Source organism: Geotrypetes seraphini, chromosome 2 (assembly GCF_902459505.1).
Source record: "Geotrypetes seraphini chromosome 2, aGeoSer1.1, whole genome shotgun sequence".
NCBI classification, from domain to species: domain Eukaryota; kingdom Metazoa; phylum Chordata; class Amphibia; order Gymnophiona; family Dermophiidae; genus Geotrypetes; species Geotrypetes seraphini.
The window spans coordinates 282,823,112-282,847,554 of NC_047085.1; the positions used below are offsets into that span (position 1 = coordinate 282,823,112).

The 24,443-nt window shown below is 45.4% G+C and overlaps 1 protein-coding gene across 6 annotated transcripts in view; it reads left to right on the forward strand.

Annotated features, from left to right (window-relative positions):
- Window positions 1-22,554, forward strand: part of LOC117353608 (zinc finger protein 208-like) — a 168,285-nt gene extending 145,731 nt beyond the window's left edge. For 5 of the 6 annotated variants that reach the window (XM_033929759.1, XM_033929760.1, XM_033929758.1 and 2 more), the window contains 2 exons: window positions 5,249-5,347; window positions 16,948-22,554. In XM_033929759.1, the coding sequence (XP_033785650.1) occupies window positions 5,249-5,347; window positions 16,948-21,296 (4,448 nt within the window). In that variant the 3' untranslated portion in view covers window positions 21,297-22,554. The remainder of the gene's footprint in view (window positions 1-5,248; window positions 5,348-16,947) is intronic. The other variant, XM_033929757.1, reaches the window with a different exon arrangement.
- Window positions 22,555-24,443: the final 1,889 nt, after the last annotated feature.

Genomic DNA, 24,443 nt, shown 5'->3' on the forward strand with positions numbered 1-24,443 from the left:
GCACAGTTTGGTATCGTCTGCAAATTTTATAACCTCGCACTTTGCCTCCTTTTCCAGGTCATTGATAAATATGTTGAAGAGTAACGGCCCCAGCACCGATCCCTGTGGCACACCGCTCGTGACTCCCCGTCAGTCAGAATATTGGCCCTTCACTCCGACCCTCTGCAGTCTACCCGACAACCAGTGCTTGATCCATCTGTGCACATCCCCTCCCACCCCGTGGTTCCACAGCTTCCTAAGCAGCCTTTCATGTGGCACCTTGTCGAAAGCCTTTTGAAAATCGAGGTAAATGATGTCTATGGGTTCCCCATTGTCCACCCGACTGCTTTTTCCCTCAAAGAAGTACAGAAGGTTCGTTAGGCACGACCTTCCCTTACAGAATCCGTGCTGGCTTGTTCTCAGTAGGCCATTCCTCTCGATGTGCTCGCAAATGCCGTCCTTGATCATAGCTTCCACCATCTTCCCTATAATTGAAGTCAGGCTCACCGGCCTGTAGTTCCCGGGGTCACCCCTCGATCCCTTCTTGAAGATAGGTGTGACATTCGCCAATTTCCAGTCCTCTGGTACCTCACCAGTTTTCAAGGATAGGTTGCAAACATGCTGGATTGTGCCCGCTATTTCTTGTCTTAGTTCTTTCAGAACCCTTGGGTGGATCCCGTCCGGGCCCGGTGATTTACCGCATTTTAACCTGTCTATCTGTTTGAGGACATCCTCCTTACTTACCTCTACGTGCTCCAATTTTTCGGCCTGTTCCCCACTCATGAGCTCCTCTGAGTCCGGTATATTAGATGTGTCTTCGCTCGTGAAAACCGACGAGAAGAACGTGTTCAACCTCTCAGCTACCTCTTTATCCTCCTTAATCACTCCCTTCCTATCCCCATCGTCCAACGGCCCCACCTCCTCTCTCGCTGGTCGCTTCCCCTTTACGTAACTGAAGAATGCCTTGAAGTTTTTCGCCTCCCTGGCCAGCCCCTCTTCGTATTCCCCTTTCGCTTTTCTAACCTCTTGGTGGCATTCCTTTTGGCATTTCCTGTGCGCCTGGTGATTTTCCTCCGTTGGGTCCTTTTTCCATCTCCGGAAGGATACTTTTTTGTCATTTATTGCCCTCTTTACTTCAGTTGACATCCAAACCGGGTCCTTTGATCGCTTGTTCTTGCAGCCTTTCCTGAAACTGGGGACGTACATTCTTTGTGCTTCCTGCAGGGTGTCCCTGAATAGGGTCCAGGCGCTTCCCACAGTCTCCATCCTAAAGATGTTTCTGAGCTTCCTCCCCACCATTTCCCTCATAGCAACATAGTTCCCTTTCTTGAAGTTGAGCGCAGTTGTTGCGGTCCTCCTTTCTAATGTGAATCTGATCGCGTTGTGATCACTGTTGCCTAGTGGTCCACCCACTTCTACCCCTCTTGCAGGCCCCCCTAATCCGTTTAGGATGAGGTCAAGAGTAGCACCCCCTCGCGTCGGTTCTTTGACTAGTTGCTCCATGAAGCAGTCCCTCACAGCTTCTACAAATCCTGTTTCCCTAGTGCAGTTGGAGTGACCCGTACTCCAGTCTATTCCCGGGTAGTTGAAGTCCCCCATCACTGTTACACTTCCAGTCCTGCATTCCTGTCTCAATTCCGCTTCCAAGTCGTGTCCGACTCCTTCTGGCGTACCAGGTGGGCGATAGTACAGCCCCAGTTTTATGCCTGCACCCTTGTTTCCCGGCAATTTGACCCATAGCGATTCCAGCCCCTCTGCCTTCGTTGCCATATCCATCCCGACCGAGTGGATAGAGTCCTTTATATATAGTGCTATGCCTCCCCCCTTCTTGTGGGTCCTGTCCCTCCTGTAGAGCTTGTATCCCGGCAGCGCCACATCCCATTGATTTTCCTCTGTCTACCAGGTATCCATTTTACATGGTTTAGAGGCTGAAATCTTTTTCTTTTTTTAAAAGCAGTAGAAAAGTCTCAAAGAGTGAAAAAAGGCGTCTTAGCAGGGAAGGAGGAGAGAGAGATTTAAGCGTCCATCTTGTCTGTGGCTCAGACACGCCCCCCCTCCCCCCCCCCCCCCCCCCCCCCGTCTTTGTTCACTGTAACCTGCTTTCAGTTGCAGCTAACGGCTGTGGGCTGCAAAGAGATAGCAATTTCTATTCTATATACCAGTGTCTCTCAAACTGTGTGCCAAGGCACAGTGGTCTGCCCCAAAGAAATTCCGGGTGTTCCACGAGAGATTCCAGAATTTTACTTTATTTTTAAAAATTCCCTTCATAAGAACACACTAGAAAAGATGATCTGTAACGTTGCTCATAACATTGACAGACTTGCTTATGCATACGTGTAAAGATACAACCGCCCAGACATTCTTTGATGTGATTGATCCTTGAAAATTAATGACAAGTAATTTTATTTTTAAGCAGTAGTTATCATAACTTGAGCAACAAAGCAATCAAGGCTTTGTTACCATTTAGATCCTCTTATCTTTATGAACTTGGATTTTCAGCTGTGATAGAAATTAAATAATAATAAAAAAAAGGACGACTGCATTTAGTGGATGATAAAATGTGTGTTTGCTTAACTACTGAGCTGCGTTTTGAGTTAATTTGCACTCAAACAAGCACATCCATCGCATTGATTAGCAAGTCTATTCTATCAACTTTAGTTTCACCATTGTTACAATTACCTATACATAACTTAAAGAACCTTAAATAAATAACTCTCAAATTTAATTTTTTGTTGGTTTTACAATTACAGTTATAATGTATGGTGAAAAACATTTGATCCATTTAGTGTGCTGGAGCTAAGAAACAGTTTGAGAGACACTACTATATACAGTCGCTCTGGTCAGAGATTTTAAAGTAGAACAAATGTTGGTGCTGGTTGCACTCGGGTAGGTGGTTTGTTTTTTGCTCCACCTTGGTAATGCTATGTTGCATTTGTTAATTACTTGTGTTTTGTTGCAGAGCATATTCAAAGTGAGTGAGCGAGGAGTTCCCCATATTCCCCTCCTTCTTATTTCTCCTCATTTAGAGTTTATCCGCTATTTTGATATGAACTTAGGAGATAGGGAACTGCCCAGTGACATAAGGCGGTAGAGCTGAAAAAGTAGATGATATCTTCTGCAATCCTTGCTCTGATAAATAAGACAAAAATCAATCATATACTTTATCCTGCAGCCCACACCAATATAATTTCAACATCAACAAATCAATATCCACAGTATGAAATGCAGAGGATATTTCCAAGGTCACAAAACAAAAATTCTGCCTCTCATTCATACCAACAAGGTTTCTACCCCATGAAAAGCATGAAATCCATATTGATGTTTATCCAGAAACTGGATCTGGTCAAAAAAATTCCATCAAATGGAACAATACTATCTCTTAATACTGTTATCATTTGCTATCAAAGGGAGCACAGAGAAGCTGTTATGCTTTCACCATAGCAAATTTACATGAGTCTGGTAAATATCCTGAATGCAAAGATTTATTAACAATCATCATCAACACTAGTGCCATTTTCTCTGCCAACTGGTGTATCTCTGCTGAAGAATAAGGGTTCAATAAAGATATGGTTGAAATAATCTTACAATGATTCAAAATGTTGTGTGGTACCCCCCTCTTCAAACCCAGCATGCACCCAAAAAGAGGGAGAAAAAGCCTCAGACTAATGTAGCAGTATAGAACCAAAAGGTATAAATCAAAACTGCTTTTGATACTTTCACTGACAAAAAACTCTCACAAAACAGCTCAGTTTTTCCCTCTTTTTGGGTGCATGCTGGGTTTGAAGAGGGGGGTTTCTCGGTACCATGATCACACAACATTTTGAATCATTATGAAGTAATCTTACCCAAAATAGACCAAACCTCCTCTTCCATCTCCAGATGAAACATTGGCCACTTCTCCACTACCACCTCATCCTCCACCAGCATATCAACCATTTCTCCAAATCTTCTATCTTACTCTCCAGACACTTAGGGCCTGACTCTCTAAAAGTGCGTCCCGATTTTAGGCAGAGGGTTTGGGCACCCTCCTGGTTTGGGCACTCTCCTGGTCAGGGGGCCACGGCCCGCTATACTTATAGCGGCAGAGAGATCCCTTGCCGCGATAAGTAGGCCAGCATTTTGCTGGCCTACATTTTAAGCTTCTCCTCTACTAGGGAAACGCGTAGGGCCGCCTAGGTTCAGTCTAAGGCCCGCCTAAGGCCCTTAGACGAGCTTAGGCATCTTGCGGGTTTCCCTAGGCTCCCGGAGGCGCCTTCAGGCTTGCCTGGGGAGCATTTTTTTTTTTTTTAAACGTGCATCCCGATTGGCTGATTAGACAGCTGTAGGACGCCTACAGCTGCCTAAAATCGGGATGCACTTTGGAGAATCAGGGCCTTAGTGAAATCATCCACCTTTGGCCCTAAACACCCACTGAAATCCTTATAGCCATTCATCAAGAATTTAACATCTGAAACAATTCTTTTGGCCTACTTCATACAGCTCCTATAATATTTATTATGTTGATCACATCCCACAGATATTTTTCCAGTCGTATTACATTGAATGCAATGTAATGACTGAGACTTATTTGCTATTTTCTCAAGCCTTGATTAGGTGGAGGCACTTTTTAATTGTCCCCCTTTTGATTGTTAGCTCTTGATGCAGCCTATTTTTAAGTAAATGTGGCCACGTTGGGCAGGTTTGAATTGACTAATCTTCATAAAACAGTCTAGTTTCCAAATCGCTTGGTGTGGGGTCTAGGGTTTAAGAAGTGGAAGTAGCCCCTTGGTTCCCAGTATTCTCAACATCCAAAGTCCAGGACCTAGAATCTCCCTGCCCTGTCCCCAGCCTGGCCCAATCAGAGCCAGCATTCCCCAAGCCCTCTGCTCTGCCAGCCCACTTCATCTCTCTTCTACCTTCCCAGCAAATGGCTGCTAGGTTCCCTGACTCCCCTCTAATAAAACTTGATTTCTCTTCAGCCACAAGGGAAAGGTTTGTTTTTGTTTTTTAGATTGGCTTCCCTGACAATGCCATTACTTAAAGCTCCAAATAGATATCTATACATCAAAGGTAGACATTTTTTACTTTAGTTATAGTGTCACCAGAGTAACTGGGAAACCATTGTCAGTGGATTGGAACATATGTAAGTTTGAGACATGAGGGGTAGGATGGAAACCACAACCAAGTGGGCAGATTTGGCCCCCAAGCTGTAGTTTATCCACCACTTCTCTAGACCCTGTCAATCACAGGGTCAGCTTCAGATAAGTAATTCTGCTTCTGTCCCTTGCAGGCTGCCCAGGGCTCAAACCTGTCATCATATCAAGCATTGAGCAAGGAGAGGAACCATGTGTCAGGAAACTCCAGGAAAGAGCAGAACTTTACCCCACTGGTTAGTAAGCAAATTGTAAAATGCTAAAAATTTCAGCTCAAATTGTGTTTGCATGAAAATTATGTTAGAAAATTGATATAAAGACTATAATCTGGATAGGCTCAGACTGAAGAGTAAAATGATCCATAGCTTTGTCTTAAAAGATATGGAGATATTTTGATTTAAATATGAACACTTTTAGTTTGAAGGATAGAGATATAATAGAGACATATAATAGAGACCTCCATGGCATAAATACACAGGAAGCGGACACCTCTTGCAGTTTGAAAGGAAACTCCAGAATGAGGAGTCGTAAAGTGAAGGTGAAAGGAGTAATCTAAGAAAATATTTTCAGAAAGGCTGTTGGATGTGTGGAATGACTTCCCAGTGGAGGTTGTGGAGACAAAGAATGTATTTGAACTCGTGAAGAAATGGGACAAATAGAGGATCTCTGAGGGCGAGGGCAGACTGGATAGGCCTTTATCTGCCATAATTTTAATGTTTCTACATGTTTGTAATGAGAGAGAATTTTCATTACCTTTCATTGTCTGACTTCAGCAGAGACATTTCTCAAAAGGTGTTTTGCCCATCATGCCTCCATCTCCCTTGAACACATACAGTGTAAACTACACACACACACAACCTCATGACAGGAAAGAATGAATGCAACATGAGCAGCAGAAGTGCTAGTTGGCCCCCTCCCCTCCCCCCCACACACACATTCACAGTGCCCTACCACAGATCTCCCAGTAAAATGAAGAATAAGCCAAAAAACCCAACCCTCTGGACACTGAGGCTATGATTACGAAGGGAGCAGGAGGCAGAAAATTGCCCTTGAAAGACATATTTTAGGGCAATTTAGACCATGGCTAGAGTAGCTGCTACCTTCTTCCTGCTCCCAGTTCTATCTTCTTCCTGCCCCTGTTCCCTAAAAGAATACATAAATTCTATAAAACATGGCTATGCTGAAGAAATACAAATTACTTATACAACCACTAAACATCAGGTAACTAGGTAAAGGAAAAGACCTCAAAGATCCATGGGTCTATTTTGTATTTAAATAGAACACTGAAACAGCCTGTACACCAGGGGTGTCCAATCTTTTGGCTTCCCTGGGCCGCATTGGCTGAAAAAAATGTTTCGGGCTGCACAAATGCCTAAACGCTGCAGTAAGATAGAGGAGGGAGCTGACAAGATGGTAAACACCCGGGGACAGCAGAGGAAAACACTGCATCGCCCTCGACCAGGGCTGCACAAAATACTTCACGGGGCCGCAGGTTGGACACCCCTGCTGTACACGGACCAATCTCAATCGCAGGTCAAAAAACCCCCCTCTTATATTGAACTAATACATACAATCTTATATATCGAAATATCACTAAAGATGTCCACATTATTTATCTTAGTAATATCATCAACACTGATCCATATGGGACCTGTTTCACCAGTGACTTCTTCAGGGGATGCTGGTCTTAATTACTGTGTCTGAGACACCATACATACCTTACCAACTCTTGTATCCCACAAATGTCAGCTAGGAATCATTACAGCTTACATAATATTAGAAATACTACAGAGACATAGATAACATGCAGGTAACTGCATGGGATTGGGTCAGACACAATGATATGCAGGTGACTGCAGAGAATTGGGTCAGAGCAGTGAGGAGAATATTTGTGCTTTCAGCACTTTCCTGAATTGGAAGTATGTAGGCATTTGGTGCAGACTGCCCAGGAGGCTGTTCCAGATTCTGGGGCCCTGGAACTCAAAGGTGGTCTCGAAGAGAGCCTTCCTTCAAACCTGGCGGGTAGAGGGGAGTGGTAATTTCCAGCGTTAGATTGTTATCGAGTTGTTGAAGGATTGTGTGACTTGAATGGCGGATGTGAGTCCAGCCACGTTTTCTCCATATATGGCCTTGTGCATGCAGCTTTGAATTGGATCCTGCTTCTGACTGACAGACAGTGTAGTTTCTTAAGTAGAGGTGTTGCCTTCTCATATTTGGTCTTGTGTAAGATTAGCCTTGCTGCTGTGTTTTGGAACAATTGTATTCTCTTGAGGTCTTTCTTAGCAGTGCAGCAGTAGAGGGAGTTGCAGTAGTCAAGGTAAGGGAGGAGGACCGCTTGTGCCACCATCCTGAGGTTAGTTGTTCTTGAGGCTGATCTAATGGAGTTGAGCTGCCTTAGGTGGAAGAAGAACTTCTTGAACAGCAAGCTGACTTGATCTCTCAAGTTTCAAGTTTTATTAAAATTTGTTATACTGCCTATAGTAACTTCTACGTGGTGTACAATAATAAAATATGGAAAACAAATATTAACATTTATAGGTCGGACAGACAGACATAACATTATTTATGTTAATTGCTTTGATTACAAGGGGTTAAAGGGTAGAACTACAATTTTAAATAGGAAAGAAAGACATTTAAGGTTAATACATTAGGGAAGGGGAGAATTCCATTTGTGTAGGAGATACGGAGAAGAAAAGAAACTTCTATGGATAAATTTAAATCGAACCTGAAGACCTCCTTATTCAAGGATGCATTTATCCATAGAAGTTTCTTCACGGAGATAAGAGGGGATGGAATTCCATAATTGTGGTGCTGTCTAGAGAATGACACGGTGGCGGTTTACCCGCGGCCACCGCATTTAGCCGCGGGTGACCCGCCGAAACGGGGAACGAAAACTAGCAGTCGCTGCGGCGACGGGGACAAGGTCATTCACCGCCCCGTGGGGCGGTGAATGGTCTTGTCCCCGCAGTGAGGCATGAAGGATCGCGCGATCACCGCAGCCCACACCCGCCTGCCCAATTGATCCTAGTGTTTAGCCAGCTCTCTCCCTTCTCCTCACCTTAGTTTGTAGGTTTTCTTTTTCAGCGACCCGCACGCTATCAGAGAGCCGCGCACCCGCTGCTGCTCAGTTTCGATCTTCTGCTCTGACGCAACCGGAAACAGAAAGTTGCAGCAGAGCAGAAGATTGAACACTGAGAAGCCGCGCGTGCGCGGCTCTTTGGGAAAGCGTGCAAGTCGCCGAAAAAGAAAGCCTGCAAACTAAGGTGAGGAGAAGGGAGAGAGCTGGCTAAACACTAGGATCGATTGGGCAGGCGGGTGGGGACTGTGAGGACCGTGCGATCGCCCGTGTTCCCGGCTCAAACTGGAAGGAGGGAGTGAAAGGGAAAAGGATTCTGGGCCAAGTTGATAAAGACGGAAAGAAAAACCCACAGCAGGAAAGAAAGGGAAGAACAGGCAGGTGAGCCAGATGCTAGAAGCAGGGGGGGGGGAAGAAAGAGGGAAAAAAGCTAGATGGGGTTGAAAAGAAGAGACACACTGGTATGGAAGAGGAAGATAGGGGAAATCTGGACACAGGAAGGTAACAGAAAGAGGGGAAATTATGTGCATGGGGCATAGGGACAGAGACATAAAGGGGACATGCCATGGGGATGGTATATGGACACAGGGGGGGGGGAAATGACAGATACATAGGGGAGATATTAGAAATAGAGAAAATAGGAGCACAGAAGCGAGATAGTTTGTGGGGATGGGACAGTGACCGAGCTCGCAGGCTCCAGTGGCTTGCACAAATTACATTGTAACGTGCCCTGAAAATAAGAGGGAGGAAGGTAGATAGATAGACCATGCGAGAGGAGCTGAAGGGTAGTATAAAGGAACAGATGGTAAAGGAGGGAGGGAAGGGTGGTGGTGGAAAGGAATAGGACAGACATTGAAGGAGGGTGAAGAGGAACAGACCCCGAAGGGAAATGTGGAAGACAGAGTGGGAAGAAGACAGATGCCCGACTATGGGGAAGCGGAGGGAAGAAGATGGGTGCTAGACCAATTGGGGGGGGGTGAAGGGAGAGGCACAGTAACAGCAAATGGAAGATGCAGAGAGAAGACACACAGTGGATGGAAGGAATTGAATGAGAAGATGTGGAAAGCAGAAACCAGACAACAAAGGTAGAAAAAAAAATTATATTCATTTATTTATTTATTTTTTGCTTTAGGATAAAATAGTATATTAGTTGTGTTGATAAAAATTTATAAACAAAGCCCTGCCAGCTGAACATCTCTTTCTCTAGTTCAGCAGCAGGAACTTTGATTTATAAGAAAGGAATAAGCTAAATATTACAGTACTAAGGCTTATATGGATGCAGCGGGGACGGTGACGGGGCGGTGAATGGGATGGCAGTGGCGGTGACGGGGCGGTGAAAGGGATGGCGGTGACGGGGCGGTGAAGGGAACGGCGGTGACGGGGCGGTGCAGAGGATGGTGGGCAGGGGACGGGGCGGTGACGGGGACAGATTTTTTCCCCGTGTCATTCTCTAGTGCTGTCTAATGTCATAGATTATTTGTTGTGGTGTAGGTATTGCTAAAAGGTTTTGATTTTGCGATCTTAACGTTCTTGAAGGTGTATATGGGATTAGCAATCTGTGGATGAATTCTGGCTGTTTGCAGGTCTTTGTTTGGAGATTATTCTGTAAGAGACAGGTAGCCAGTGAAATTTTATTAGTAGTGGGGTTACGTGGTCATATTTTTTTTTATTTTGTTAGAAGTTATATTGCCATATTTTGTATTATTTGTAGTCTTCTTAATTCTTTCTGAGCTGTACCTTTATAGAGAACATCACAGTAATCAATTCTAGAAATAATGAGAGAGTGTATAAGTATGTTTAGAGATGAAGGTTTGCTATGGACCTTAGCTCATAGTTAGGTCCGAGTCAAGGATAACTCCAAAGAACTTTAGAAGATCTGCTTATAGTTATTTTCTCTCCTGAAGTAAGGGTGAACTCCTTTGTATGGGTTCTGGTTGCCTTTATCCGTGCTCAGGTCTTCTATTAGTGTAGTAAAGCAATGTTACTTACCGTAACAGTTGTTATCCAGGGACAGCAGGCAGCTATTCTCACTAGTGGGTGATGTCTTCCGACAGAGCCCCGATACGGACGTCTCACAAGCATACTTGCTTGCAGAAACTCAGAAGTTTTCAGATGCCCGCACCGCGCATGCGCCAATGCCTTCCCGCCCGATGGTCCGGGCGTGTCTCCTCAGTTCAGGTAGCTAGCAGAGAAGCCAACCCAGGGGAGGTGGGTGGGTGAGAATAGCTGCCTGCTGTCCCTGGATAACAACTGTTACGGTAAGTAACATTGCTTTATCCCAGGACAAGCAGGCAGGTATTCTCACTAGTGGGTGACCTCCAAGCTAACCTCAATGGGATGGTGGGAGAGTTGGCAACTTAGGAGAATAAATTTTGTAACACTGTTTGGCCAAACTGTCCATCCCTTCTGGAGAAAGTATCCAGACAATAATGAGAGGTGAATGTATGAACCGAGGACCAAGTGGCAGCCTTACAAATCTCCTCAATCGGTGTCGATCTGAGGAAGGCTACAGAGGCCACCATTGCTCTGACCTTATGGGCTGTGACCTTACAGGGAAGGGGTAATCCAGCCTGGGCATAGCAGAAAGAGATGCAAGTCGCCATCCAGTTTGAGATGGTACGCTTCGAGACAGGTCGTCCCAACTTGTTCGGATCAAAGGAGACGAAAAGTTGAGGAGCAGTTCTGTGTGGCTTGGAGCGATCCAGGTAGAAAGCCAAAGCACGTTTACAGTCCAGAGTGTGAAGAGCTGATTCTCCAGGATGAGAATGAGGCTTTGGAAAAAACACAGGAAGAACAATGGATTGGTTGAGATGAAATTCAGTGACCACTTTAGGCAGGAATTTCGGATGAGTGCAAAGGACCACCTTGTCATGATGGAATACTGTGAAAGGTGGATCCGCCACTAAGGCCTGAAGCTCACTGACCCTGCGAGCAGAAGTGAGGGCAACCAGAAAAACCACTTTCCAAGTGAGAAACTTCAGCGGGGCCTTGTTGAGAGGCTCAAAAGGAGGTTTCATAAGTTGAGAAAGGACAACGTTGAGATCCCAAACCACTGGAGGAGGTTTGAGAGGAGGATTGATTGACATGGAAAAGTCCTTTCATAAATCTGGAAACCACAGGATGAGCAGACAGAGGTTTCCCTTGCAGAGGCTGATGGAAAGCCGCAATAGCACTCAGGTGGACTCGTATAGATGTAGACTTGAGGCCAGATTGAGACAGGTATAGAAGATAGTCCAATACAGAAGACAGAGAGGCTCGCTGAGGCTCCTTACGATTAAAAACACACCAGGAAGAAAATCTAGTCCATTTTTGGGAGTAGCATTGTCGAGTAGCAGGCTTCCGGGAAGCCTCCAATACATCCCTCACCACCTGGGAAAACTGGTGAGGAGTTACGTTGAGACGAACCAAGCTGTCAGGTGGAGAGACTGCAGGTTGGGATGAAGTAGAGATCCCTGATGCTGAGTAAGCAGCGAAGGAAACACTGGCAGAAGGAATGGCTCCCTGCTGCTGAGTTGAAGTAGAAGGGAGTACCAAGGTTGTCTGGGCCACCGAGGAGCTATCAGAATCATGGTGGCATGGTCGGATTTCAATTTGACCAGAGTCTTTTGAATGAGTGGAAATGGAGGAAACGCATACAGAAAACGATTCCCCCAATCCAGCAGAAAGGCATCTGCCTCGAGACGATGAGGAATGTAGATCCTGGAGCAGAATTGAGGCAGTTTGAAGTTGTGGGGAGCAGAAAGAGGTCTATCTGAGGTGTCCCCCACTGAGAGAAGATCTGATGAAGGGGTTTGGAATGGAGGGTCCATTCGTGAGGCTGGAGGAGACGACTTAAGTTGTCCGCCAAGACATTGTCCTTCCCCTGAATGTAGACAGCTTTGAGGAAGGCGTTGTGGCGAATCGCCCAATCCCAGACTCTGAGAGCTTCCTCGCAGAGGGAGGCCGAGCCCGTGCCCCCCTGCTTGTTGACATAATACATGGCGACCTGATTGTCTGTGCGAATGAGGACCACCATGTCGTGAAGCAGATGTTGAAAGGCTTGAAGAGCATTGAAGATGGCTCTGAGCTCCAGAAGATTGATTTGATGGAGTCGGTCCGCACTGGTCCAGAATCCCTGAGTGTGAAGCCCATCCAGATGAGCCCCCCATGCATAGGTCGAGGAATCTGTTGAGAGAACCTTTTGGTGGGGAGGAGTGTGAAACAGCAAACCTCTGGAGAGATTCGAAGAGGTCATCCACTAAAGTAGAGACTGCTGAAGAGCAGGAGTGACAATGATGTGACGAGTCAAAGGATCCGACACCTGTGTCCATTGAGAAGCCAGGGTCCACTGAGGAATTCTGAGGTGAAGTCTGGCAAAAGGAGTCACATGAACTGTAGAGGCCATGTGGCCCAGGAGCACCATCATGTGTCTCGCTGAGATGGACTGGCGAGAAGACACTGACTGGCAGAGATAAAGAAGAGCATCCAGGCGCTGAGGAGGAAGGAATGCTCTGAGCTGAATGGTATCCAGCACCGCCCCGATGAAGGGGAGAGACTGGGTAGGCTGTAGATGAGATTTGGGGAAGTTGATCTCGAAGCCCAAACTCTGCAGGAACCGAATCGTGGACAGGGTCGCCAAAATGACTCCCGGAGCTGAGAGGGCCTTGATGAGCCAGTCGTCGAGGTAGGGAAATACCTGAAGGCCCTGGTTCCGGAGTGCAGCGGCCACTACCACCAGACACTTCGTGAAGACTCTGGGAGACGAGGACAGGCCAAATGGAAGCACTCGATACTGCAGATGTAGATGTCCCACCCGAAATCTGAGGAACTTGCGAGAGGCCGGATGAATGGGAATGTGAGTGTAGGCCTCCTTGAAATCCAGAGAGCATAACCAGTCGTTCTGCTCGAGGAGGGGGTAGAGAGAAGCAAGGGTCAGCATGCGAAACCTCTCCTTGACCAGGAACTTGTTGAGGACCCTGAGGTCCAGAATGGGCCGCAGGTCGCCCGTCTTCTTCGGAACAAGGAAGTACCGGGAGTAAAACCTCCGGTTGTGTTGTTCCACAGGGACCGGCTCGATGGCCTGGAGCCGAAGCAAAGCCTGAGCTTCCTGAAGAAGAAGGGCGGTCTGTGTCAAGTTGGAAGGATACTCTCTTGGAGGGTGGTCCGGAGGGACCCGATGAAATTGAAGAGAGTACCCTTCCCTTACGATAGTAAGGACCCAGAGGTCGGTGGTGATAGCCGCCCATCGATGATAAAAATGATGTAGGCGACCCCTAATGGGAAAAACAGGGGAAGGCAGAACGAGGTTGGTTACGCTCCCTGAGAGAGAGTCAAAAAGGCTGAGGAGCCTTGGGAACAGTAGAAGGCTGAGGTTTTTGTTGAGCCTTCTGAGGAGGCTGTCTCTTTGCTGGTTGTCTCGCAGCCGGAGCCTGCCTTGGAGTATAACGCCGCTGATAGATCAAGGGCGGCCTAGAAGGTCGAGACTGTTGTGGCTTAGGCTTGGGCCGAAGAATGGACTGAAAAGATTTTTCATGGTCAGACAGTTTCTTCGTCACGGTCTCGATGGACTCATCAAACAAATCCGCCCCTGCACAAGGAACGTTGGCAAGTCTGTCCTGGAGGTTCGGGTCCATGTCAATGGTCCGAAGCCATGCCAAGCAACGCATAGCCACAGAACAGGCGGCAGCTCGTGCCGAAAGCTCGAAGGCTTCATAGGAGGATTGCATCAACTGTAGGCGAAGCTGGGACAGCGAGTAAACCACTTCCTCAAATTCGAAGCGGGCCTGAGACTCGATGTAGGGTGTAAACTTCCGAAGCACAGGCAGGAAGAACTCCAAATAAGTGGCAAAATGAAAAGTATAGTTGAGAACTCTGGAAGCCATCATCGAGTTCTGATATATGCGCCTCCCAAACTTATCCATGGTCCTGCCCTCGCGTCCCGGAGGCACCGAGGCATACACCTGAGACGGATGAGACCTCTTGAGGGAGGATTCGACCAGTAGGGATTGATGAGAGAGTTGAGAGCCCTTGAATCCCTTGTAATGAACAGTGCGGTACCGAGCATCCAACTTGCCAGGAACAGCAGGAATAGAGTACGGCGTTTCAAAACACCTCATAAACGTTTGGTCGAGGAGCTTGTGGAGAGGCAGACGAAGAGACTCAGCAGGAGGATGAGGCAAATGCATAGTGTCGAGGTATTCCTTGGAGTACCGAGAACCGGAGTCCAAGGTAATGTCCAGGTCATCCGCCATCTGCTGGAGGAAAGACGAAAAGGATAACTGGTCTGCCAGCACAGGCCGACGAGACGGACTGGATGAAGTCGAGGCCTCGGGATCCACAGAGACCTGGGATCGACAGGGCGAATATGAAACACAGGGATCCTCGAACTCCGGTCCCGGAGGAGGAGACATATCCGACAAGGAATACCCCATACGAGGCAGCTTCTTCTGCGGCGAGACCGTAGAGTGTCGAGAAGAGTGCCTCGAAGAATGCCTGGATCGATGCCCCTCCCGGTGCCTGGAAGGGGATCTAGAGCGGCGATGTTTAGAATGGTCCCCTGAAGCCTCCAACGAGTAGATGGGACTCGAGGCCGTAGAGCGTAGAGGTGGAAGATTCGACGCCTCTCGAGACGCAGTCCAGGCCTGATAAGGAGTGCGGAAGAACTACTCCTGTTGTTTGCGATGCCCAGGGCTTCGATTACCCGAAGAGGGATTCCACACCTCTTCATCAGGGGGCGTAATGGGCTCTAAAGGGGGCATGTCACTAAAAGAGGCCCGCCTCGAGGGACCAGCCACCAAGCGCCGCTCCTCCTCACCGAGTAGCGAGAGCGAACGGCGAGGAGGAGGAGGAGGGGGCGGTCCGCCCCCCGGAGGCGGAACCGGCTGGTCACCCTGAATCGTGGCAATCAACTTGGGTCCCAAGGTGGTCATGAGCTCGACAAACTGAGCCTTCAAAAGGGACTGCAACGAAGCCGACAAGGAGGTTGCCGCACCTAAAGTGGGGCCCCCTGCACGGTCTTCGCGCTCCTTCGTGGTTGAGTGCTTTTGCTTGGAAGCCTTCGGCACTTTTAGAACCACAGGTGGAATGGGAGGAGGAGGTACCTGATCCGAGGAGACGGAGGAAGGCACCGGTGCAGCAGGCGGAGTCGAAGCTGGGACAAAAGAAGCCGGTTTCAGGAGACTCGATGCCGCAGAAGTGGCGGGAGGCTTCACTGGAACAGAGGAAGCACTGGCCAAAGTCGAAGCTGAAGGTTCCTGAGCAGCTTCCATCTTAAACATCGACTCCCACAAAAAACAGCGACGCTTGAACGCACGTGCTGTGAGAGTGGAACAAGGCCGGCACGATTTCGGGAAATGTTCTGGACCAAGACACTGCAGGCAGCGTCGATGCGGGTCCGTCAGCAAAATCGCACGCTGGCACTTGCTACACTTTTTAAAACCGGTAATTGGCCGGGACATAGGCCGGAAAAGCTCCGCCGCGAGATCGAAGGAGCGGGGCCTGAGCCATGCGGCCGACCCGGTCGATGTACCGGAAGAAATTTTTTTTTTTTTTTTTTGAAAATAAGAAACAAAATGAAACAAGCACACGATAAAGAGAAAATAAACTCAAAACCGCAGCGAGTAAGAAGGCAAAAAACGGGTTCAATTGGCGCAGAATTGAAGTAAACTTCTCAGCTCCGCGGAAAGAAAAGAACTGAGGAGACACGCCCGGACCATCGGGCAGGAAGGCACTGGCGCATGCGCAGTGCGGGCATCTCGAAACTTCTGAGTTTCTGCAAGCAAGTATGCTTGTGAGACGTCCTTATCGGGGCTCTGTCGGATGACATCACCCACTAGTGAGAATACCTGCCTGCTTGTCCTGGGATAATGTACTGAATTGTGTCTGAGAAAGTGTCTTTTGCTACACATAAGAGGTAGAGATCATTTGTATAAGAGTAGGTGTGGACGTGGGTAGTCAAGGTTTATCCTGCCAAGGGCTCTCGTATACGTTGAATAGTGGTGATGAGAGGAAGGAGCCTTGATGGACACCACATAACGCTTCCCATGGTTGTGATTTCCTTTGGCCTTTCCTTACTTCGTAAGTTCTCTTGGTCAAGAATTCATTGAACCATTTTTTCACTTGGTTGTGTACCCCTAGCTTGTCCAGGCATAGGAGCAGTAATGAGTGGTCCACAGCGTCAAAGGCTGTGGACATATCAAATTGCAGTAGGACTGTTTGCTTGCCCTTGCTCAGATAATGCTTTGCCTTTGAGGTGAGTTCGAGAAGAAGTAATTTGGTTCTATGTCGGGCTCTGACACTTTACTACATTCAAATCAGAATGGTGCTGGAGCTCCAAAACAATGCCACTTAGCAAAGTTATAAGATTATGCATTTTTAACTGCATTTTGTCCATTTTCTATAATGCTTATAGTCTTAAAGAGACATTTGCAGCAAAGGGAATGAAAGTGACATAATGTGGGCCTATAGAAGCAGGATTTGAACCCTGGTTTCTGTGATTCCCAGCCTATTGCTGTAATCACAGCCACTGTTCTTCCTGTCTCTGACTCTTTCTGCCTTCTTAGGAACTGAATTTCAGAGGAAAAAAATGGAGTACACAAGTCTCTAAAGTGTACATGAATATAATGTGGTATATGATCTGTGTGCAAAGAGCACCTGTAGAAATGCAGTCTCTGCTTGTGCTCCATCCATGGGAAGTCTTCAGAGAAAACTCCCCATGGAGTGGAGTCAAGAACAAAAGACAGTAGCAGGGTGAGGTGGTCTGATTTGCTCTATTCTTTCCAGCAGGTGACGAATCCTTCAAAGGAGAGGACACAAAACATCTGGACCATCTGGAGAAGAAATCAGATGAGGAAGGGGATGTTTATTACACTATTGAACATGGAGAACACAGCATAAGTGCATACAAACAGCAAAGAAATTCCACAGGAAGTGCTGACAAAACCTCCCATCTCTGGAATGGGAATATCTGCAGTCTGACAAGCATAAGTGCCCTTGGAGATACGACAGGAGAGAAACTATACACAGGTCCTGATAGTGTGAATGCTTTTTCAAAGAACGCAGAAGTGATACCATATTCATGTCATGAAAGTGAGAAATCAAATTCACATAACGAGAGTGAGAGCAAAAAAACCCAGACAAAGAAGAGACCCTATATATGTACTCAGTGTGAAAAAAGCTTCAGCTGTGACCTACATCTGTTTAGGCATCAGAAGATCCACAGCAAGGAGAGACCATATTTCTGTACTGTATGTGAGAAACGCTTCTCTCAGTACTCGCATCTTACACGACATGAAACAATTCATACCGGTGAAAGACCATATAAATGTGCTGAATGTGGAAAATCTTTTAGAATCGACTCGCATCTTTATCGACATCTAACTATCCACTCTGATTACAAGCCATACAAATGCACAGAGTGTGAGAAGAGTTTCCGTGATATTTCTAACCTGCACAGACATCAGCGTACTCACTGCAAAGAGAAACCTTACAAGTGTGCTGAATGTGAGAAAAGTTTCACTTATAAATGTCAGCTTTTTAAACATCGGAAAATCCATATGGTGAAAATACGATATACTTGCAGTGAATGTGGAAAAAGCTTCCTCCGCCAATCACATCTTCTGTGGCATCAGAAAAGCCACATGAAGGAAAAACGGCATACGTGCATTAATGGTGGAGAGGGAAGCCCACTTAACACCAGTCACATGATACATCAAAGTCCTTGCCTAGAAGGAGAGGAATTCTCTATAAACAAAGACATTACAAAATGTTTTGATTCCAACTCAGATCCAGCTGTCCAGCGTCACCATAGCATTGAAAGAATTTATAAATGCACTGAATGCGGAAAAAGCTTCCGCTGTGATTCGCATCTTGTCCGACATCAGAGAATTCACAGCGGGGAAAGACCATACAAGTGTACTGAATGTGGAAAAGGCTTTAGCCAGGACTACCATCGGCTTCGACATGAGCAAATTCACACAAGAAAGAAGCTTCATAAGTGTTCCGACAGTGAGAATACCTTATCAAACAAGACAGGTTACATATATTATCCAGGGACTAATAATGAGATATCCTTCTCAGGGAACACAGGAGGGAGACTATATCCATTTGCCAATAGTGAAAAACCCTTCCAAGTTTCTAAGTTTCCAAGTTTATTCCCAGGGAATATAGAAGAAAGTCCTTTTCTATGGACTCACAGTCATATACCCTTCCCAGAGTACACAGGAGAGAGACCATATCGACGTCCTGAGAGAGAGAAACTTTTCCCAGAGCATGGAGAAGAAAATCCATATACAGTTGGTGATAGTGAGTTACCGTTTCCAGGGAGTACAGGGGAGAACTCATATCCTTATATTGAGATTGAGAAATCCTTTTCAGAATACACAGGAACGAGCACATACATGTGTACTGATAGTGAGAAACTCTTTCCAAGTAACACAGAAGAAAGACTGTTTCCCTATACTGATAGTGGGATATCCATTTTAAGAATCACAGAAGAGATACTGTATCCATGCCCTGATAATGAGAAACCTTTTCTAGAGTACAGAGAAGAAAAACCTGATCTATATCTTGACAGTGAAAAGGCCTTTCTAGAAAACACAGGAGAAAGACAATACACATATGAGAACAGTGAAAAATCCTTTCTAGGCATCACAGAAGACACATTATACACGTGTCCTGACAATGTACAAATGTTCCCAGAAACCACAGAAGAAAAACAATATTTGTGTGCTGATGGGGAGAAAATATTCCAAGAGAGCAGTTCAACTCATCCAGGAGAAAGACCATACATAAATTCTGATAGTGAGAGACCTTTCTCACAGATTTCTGGAGCAAGACCTCAGACACCTCAAAGCGTAGGAACATTCTTGGAGAATGTAAAAACTCCTACTGGGGAGGGACAGTATCAATGTTCTATATGTGGAAAAAGCTTCTGCTCTGATTCAAATCTCATACGACATCGCAGAATGCACACTGGAGAGAAACCCTATAAATGTGAACAGTGTGGCAAAAGTTTTAGCCAGTATTGGCATCTTGGTCGTCATCGGAGAACACACAGTGGGGAAAGACCATACAAATGTACTGAATGTGGGAAACACTTTAGTCAAAACTATCATCGGATTCGACATGAGAAAATTCACATAAGAGAAAAACTATATGAGTCTTTATATAATGAGGAAGCTTTCATGGAAATGGTAGCTAGTTCCTATACATTTAATGGTGGCCAAGAGTACTTCCTGGGGGAGGAGGAACCATATGTGTTTATGGACAGTGAAATAGATTTTCCACATTACCTGAAAACCCACACAGACGAGAAACCCTTTATATATTCCGAGAGTGAAAAACAATTTTCACAGAACATATTAGCCTTCAGTGGCGAGAACCCATATATGCGTATTGATGATGTAAACTTCCCACAGAGTGAAAGACCTCACACAGAAGAGAGATTATATCCACATGCTGCTGATGAGATAACCAATTTAGAGATTGCTTCAGATCTGATAGCAGAGACACCATACACAAGTAATAAAAGTGAAATGATCTTTCCAGGAAATACAAAATTATTCAAAGAAGAGATTTCTTACATAGACACATTAATGTTCAGAGAGGATCAACATAAATGTCCTGACTGTGAGGAAAGCTTCTCCTCCACTTTAGAGTTTGTTCAGCATCAGAGAATTCATGCTGGGGAGAGACCTTTTCAATGTGCACAGTGTGAGAAAGGTTTTGCTCACAAGTCACAATATATGGAACATCAAAAAATCCACCAGGGGAAAAAACTATTTGTATGTACTCACTGTGGTAAAATGTTCTTTCTGAAGACAAATCTGTTAAAACACCAGAGAATGTGTTTAGGAAGGGCGAGACCCCAAAGCTTCAAAGACTGGAGGAGATGGATCAGTTTCTCAAATTCACTAAGGCCCTGGAGAAACCACCATAGGGGTAGTCCCTCTATAAGTGCTGAATATGAGAGAAGTTATGGTCTCAAGAAAGACTTCATAATACTGCACAGAGCCCGCATAGCAGAGAGACTCTTTTCTTGTTCTGAGTGTGGGAAAAGCTATAGTCACAAGAAAAGCTTAATAGTGCATCAGAGAACCCATAGACATCAGAGACCATTTCATTGTAGTGCATGTGAGAAAAGGTTTGGTGACAAGGGAGGACTTATAAAACACCAGAGAATCCACACAGGAGAAAGACCCTTTCCTTGTCCTGAATGTGGGAGAAGGTTTCGTCAAACCACACATCTTATACGGCATCGGAAAACTCACACCAGGAAGAGACCATGTATATATCCTAAGAGTGAGGAAAGCTTACATGTTACTCAGTTTATGGAAGAGAATCTTCACAACAGTGCAGAATGTGGCACAAGCCTCACTTATGACTCAAACCTTCCGCAGCCTCAGGGAATGCAAACATATGGAGACATTAATCCCCAGGAAAGGTCACATACTTGCACTGTGTGTAAAAAAAGCTTTTCTTACAAGTCTCTTCTCATTCAGCATCAGAAAATCCACTCATCAGAGAGACCTTATACTTGTCTTCAGTGTAAGAAAAGCTTTCGCCGTGACTTCCACCTCATTCGGCATCAGAAAATCCACACAGGTGAAAGACCACATAAATGTAATGTCTGTGAGAAAAGTTTCTGTTACAGATCTGCTTTAATTCAGCACCAGAGAATTCATAGTGGTGAGAGACCATATAAATGCTCTGAGTGTGAGAAAAGTTTTCGTCGTGATGCACATCTTCTCCGTCATCAAAGAATCCATACTGGGGAAAGACCATACAAATGCACAGTGTGTGAGAAGGGTTTCCGTGATGGCTCCCATCTTCTTCGCCATCAAAGAGTTCACACTGGGGAAAGACCGTATAGATGTACAGAGTGCAGAAGCAGTTTCCGTAATGACTCGGATCTTCTTCGACATCAAAGAATCCACACAGGGCAGAAACCATATAAATGCAATGAGTGTGAGAAAGGCTTCAGTAACAACTCTGATCTTCATCGACATCAAAAGATACATCAATGGCAAAGACCTTTCAAATGTACGAAGTGTGAGAAAAGTTTCAACAATGATTCACAGCTAGTTCAACATCAGAGGATCCACACACGGCAGCAAGCCATAAATATGTAACTAAGCTAAAGGAGGAAAAAGCTTCAAAGTGAAACAGTCTTCTGATGCACCATTAAATATCAGGAATGGGAGATCAATGATTACAAATGAAAATGTAATATGGATACATTGGGATACATTGGGAAACTATGGAAAGAGTGCCATGTGTCTCTTCTCTGTTGTAACACAAGAAAATGCTTCTATATAACCATATTGAATGTAAAACCAGTTAACGTCCTCATGGACTCGTCCTGCTACACCATGGAGATATGTAAATCCATTGTGGTACTATTAACTAAGGGAAGGAGTTTTCAGAGAAAGTGGTGCTTCTATGGTACCCTAAAGTTTCACTCAGAAGTAGTATTTCTGACCTTTAATGACTCCAGAAAACTGTGAACCTAAGTAAAAAGTCATTTATAAATAGAGCTCCCTCTCTACCCAGCTCACCTCTGCTTTCTGAGTTCAGTGTTAGATGCTGTGATGTGTTTATCAGAAGAAGAGAGTGTAAGCAATACCTTTTATCCCTTTTCCAGATAAGAGAAATGCCTTGAACTGGGTCCTCAAACAGAGCTAAAGTAAGGCCATGGCTGGGACCACAGTCCCCAGTGCAGGAGACCTGGAGCCACAATCTCATCACAGGGCAGTAATGTTACCTCTTCTAAAGGGACAGGCTTTCAGAGATTCAATTATAAAATGTTTTAGGTTTTTTATTGGATGTTTAAGATGGAGGTTAAGCTAACTTTCATTGGTGTGTCTCAGCTGTCAGGGTCTCAGAGGTGACACTAATGCATACATGGAATGGGCTGCTACCTTCTTAACGTCACATTATACCTCTGGTCACCGACTGCTCTTACCATGCACAGATCTTGTTTTAGTCATAGAGACCCTTTGGGTTCTGCTCTACTGAAGTATTGGACTTTGATTTTTCCAAATCCCCGCAGCTTCTGTAACAAGGGGCTGACTCTCCAGACTAGTAATGGACAGTAGTAGAAAGAGACACTTCTTGGAGGAAAATTGTGGTGCTAGAAATACCCAGTTTGAATTTATTGTCTTTGGCTCCTGCTTTCCCAACCATTACCTTACAGCAAGGAAAGAGGGTGGGAGGCAGAGTGGGAAAGGCTGCTGCACTAGAGACCTGGTGTCACTTGGAACAAGGAAATAAGAATTGCCATATTGGGTCAGACCGAAGGTCCATAAAGCCCAGTATTAGTTTCCAACAGTGGCCAATATAGGTCCCAAGTACCTAGCTCGATCCCAAGTAGCAAAACAGATTCTATGCTGCTTATCTTAGGAATAAGTGGATTTCACCAAGCTATCTCAATAATGGCACTAAGCTATCTCAATAATGGAAATTATCCAAACCTTTTTAAAACCCCGTTAAGCTAACTGATTTCACCACATTCTATGGCAATGAATTCCAGAGTTTAATTACACGTGTGAAGAAATATTTTCTCCAGTTTGTTTTAAATCTATTTATTAGCTTCATCGAATGTCCCCTAGTCTTGTATTTTTGGAAAGAGTGAACAAGTGATTCACATCTACCCTTTCCACTCCACTCATTATTTTATAGACCTCTATCATATCATTCCTGAGCCATCTCTTCTCCAAGCTGAAGAACCCTAGCTTCTTTAGCCTCATAGGGAAGTCAACCCATCCCTTTTATCATTTTTGTCGCCCATCTCTGTATCTTTTCTAATTCCGCTATATCTTTTTGAGATACGGTGTCCAGAATTGCACATAGTATTCGAGGTATGGCTGTACCATAGAGCAATACAAGGGCATTATAACATTTTCATCTTGTTTTCCATTCCTTTCCTGATAATTCCTAACATTCTATTTGCTTTCTTAGCAGCAGCCACTCATTGAGCTGAGGGTTTCAACATATCCTCAACAATGACACCTAGATTAGAGAATGGCAGGGTGGCTGTTACCTGTGGCTAGCCACGGGTAACCCGCAGAAACGGTGGGAGAAATAAAGTGATTGCCACAGGTACATGGACAATACCATTCACCACCCCGTGGAGTGGTGAATGGCCTTGTCTCCACAGTTAAGGGAGGGAACATGCACAGTCACCCATCGTGCGGTCCAGCAGCCCCCTCCCTCCTTCCTAACGATCACCACCATCCAAGCATTTCCTTTCCTCCCTTCCTTCCCCTTACCTTCGCTGGCGATTTTTATTTTTATTTTCGCTCAACAAGCAGCCAGAACTGTGAAGTTGCGTGTGGCTGTCAGAAAGTTCTCCTCTGACGCAACTGGAAGCAGGAAGTTGCGTCAAAGGAGAAGTTTTCTAGCAGCCGCAAGCGACTTCAAGGCTCCAGCTGTTTGTTGAGTGAAAATTAAAAATTGTCAGCAAAGGTAAGAGGAAAGAAGGGAGGGAGGGAGATGCTCATACTGTGGCGACCGGGAGAGAGGGGGCTGCTGCTGCTGCTGGACCACACAAAGGGGAGTGGAGAGGAATAGACGCTGAAGGGAAATGTGGAAGAGAGAGGAGAGAAGGCGCTGAAGGGAAATGGGAAGAGAGAGAGGAGAGAAGATGCTGAAGGAAAGTAGATGGAAGGAGGGGATAAAGAAAAAAAGACACATGCTGGATTGGGGGAGACAGATACCAGATCCTAGGGGAGGAAAGGAAGAGAAAGATGCTAAAAACCACCTGGGGAGGGAAGGAAAGATGGAAGGGAAGAAGACAGATGCCAGACAATGGGAGGAGTGGAGGGAAGAAGATGGGTGCCAGCCCAATTGGGGGGGTGGAGGAAGAGATGGAAGGGAGAGGCATAGAAACAGAGCATATGGAAGAGGCAGAGAAAAGGCAGACAGTGGATGGAACGAATTGAATGAGGAAAGCAGAAACCAGACAACAAAGGTAGAAAAAATATTTCTATTTCTATTTCTTTTCTTTTTTTTTGCTTTAGGTTAAAGTAGTATATTATTTGTGTTGATAAACATTTATAAACAAAGCCCTGCCAGCTAAAGATCTCTTTTTCTAGTTCAGCAGTCAGAATTTTGATTTAACACGTTGATCTAACACTTCCCATTGTATCTTTTTGATAAGTTTTTGTAAACTGCATAAAACTTTTTGGTTATGCAGTCTAGAAATTCGATGTTATGTTATATTGTAATATGACAATTATACAGAATATTGTTTCTTTATATACTTTAATAAAATAAGT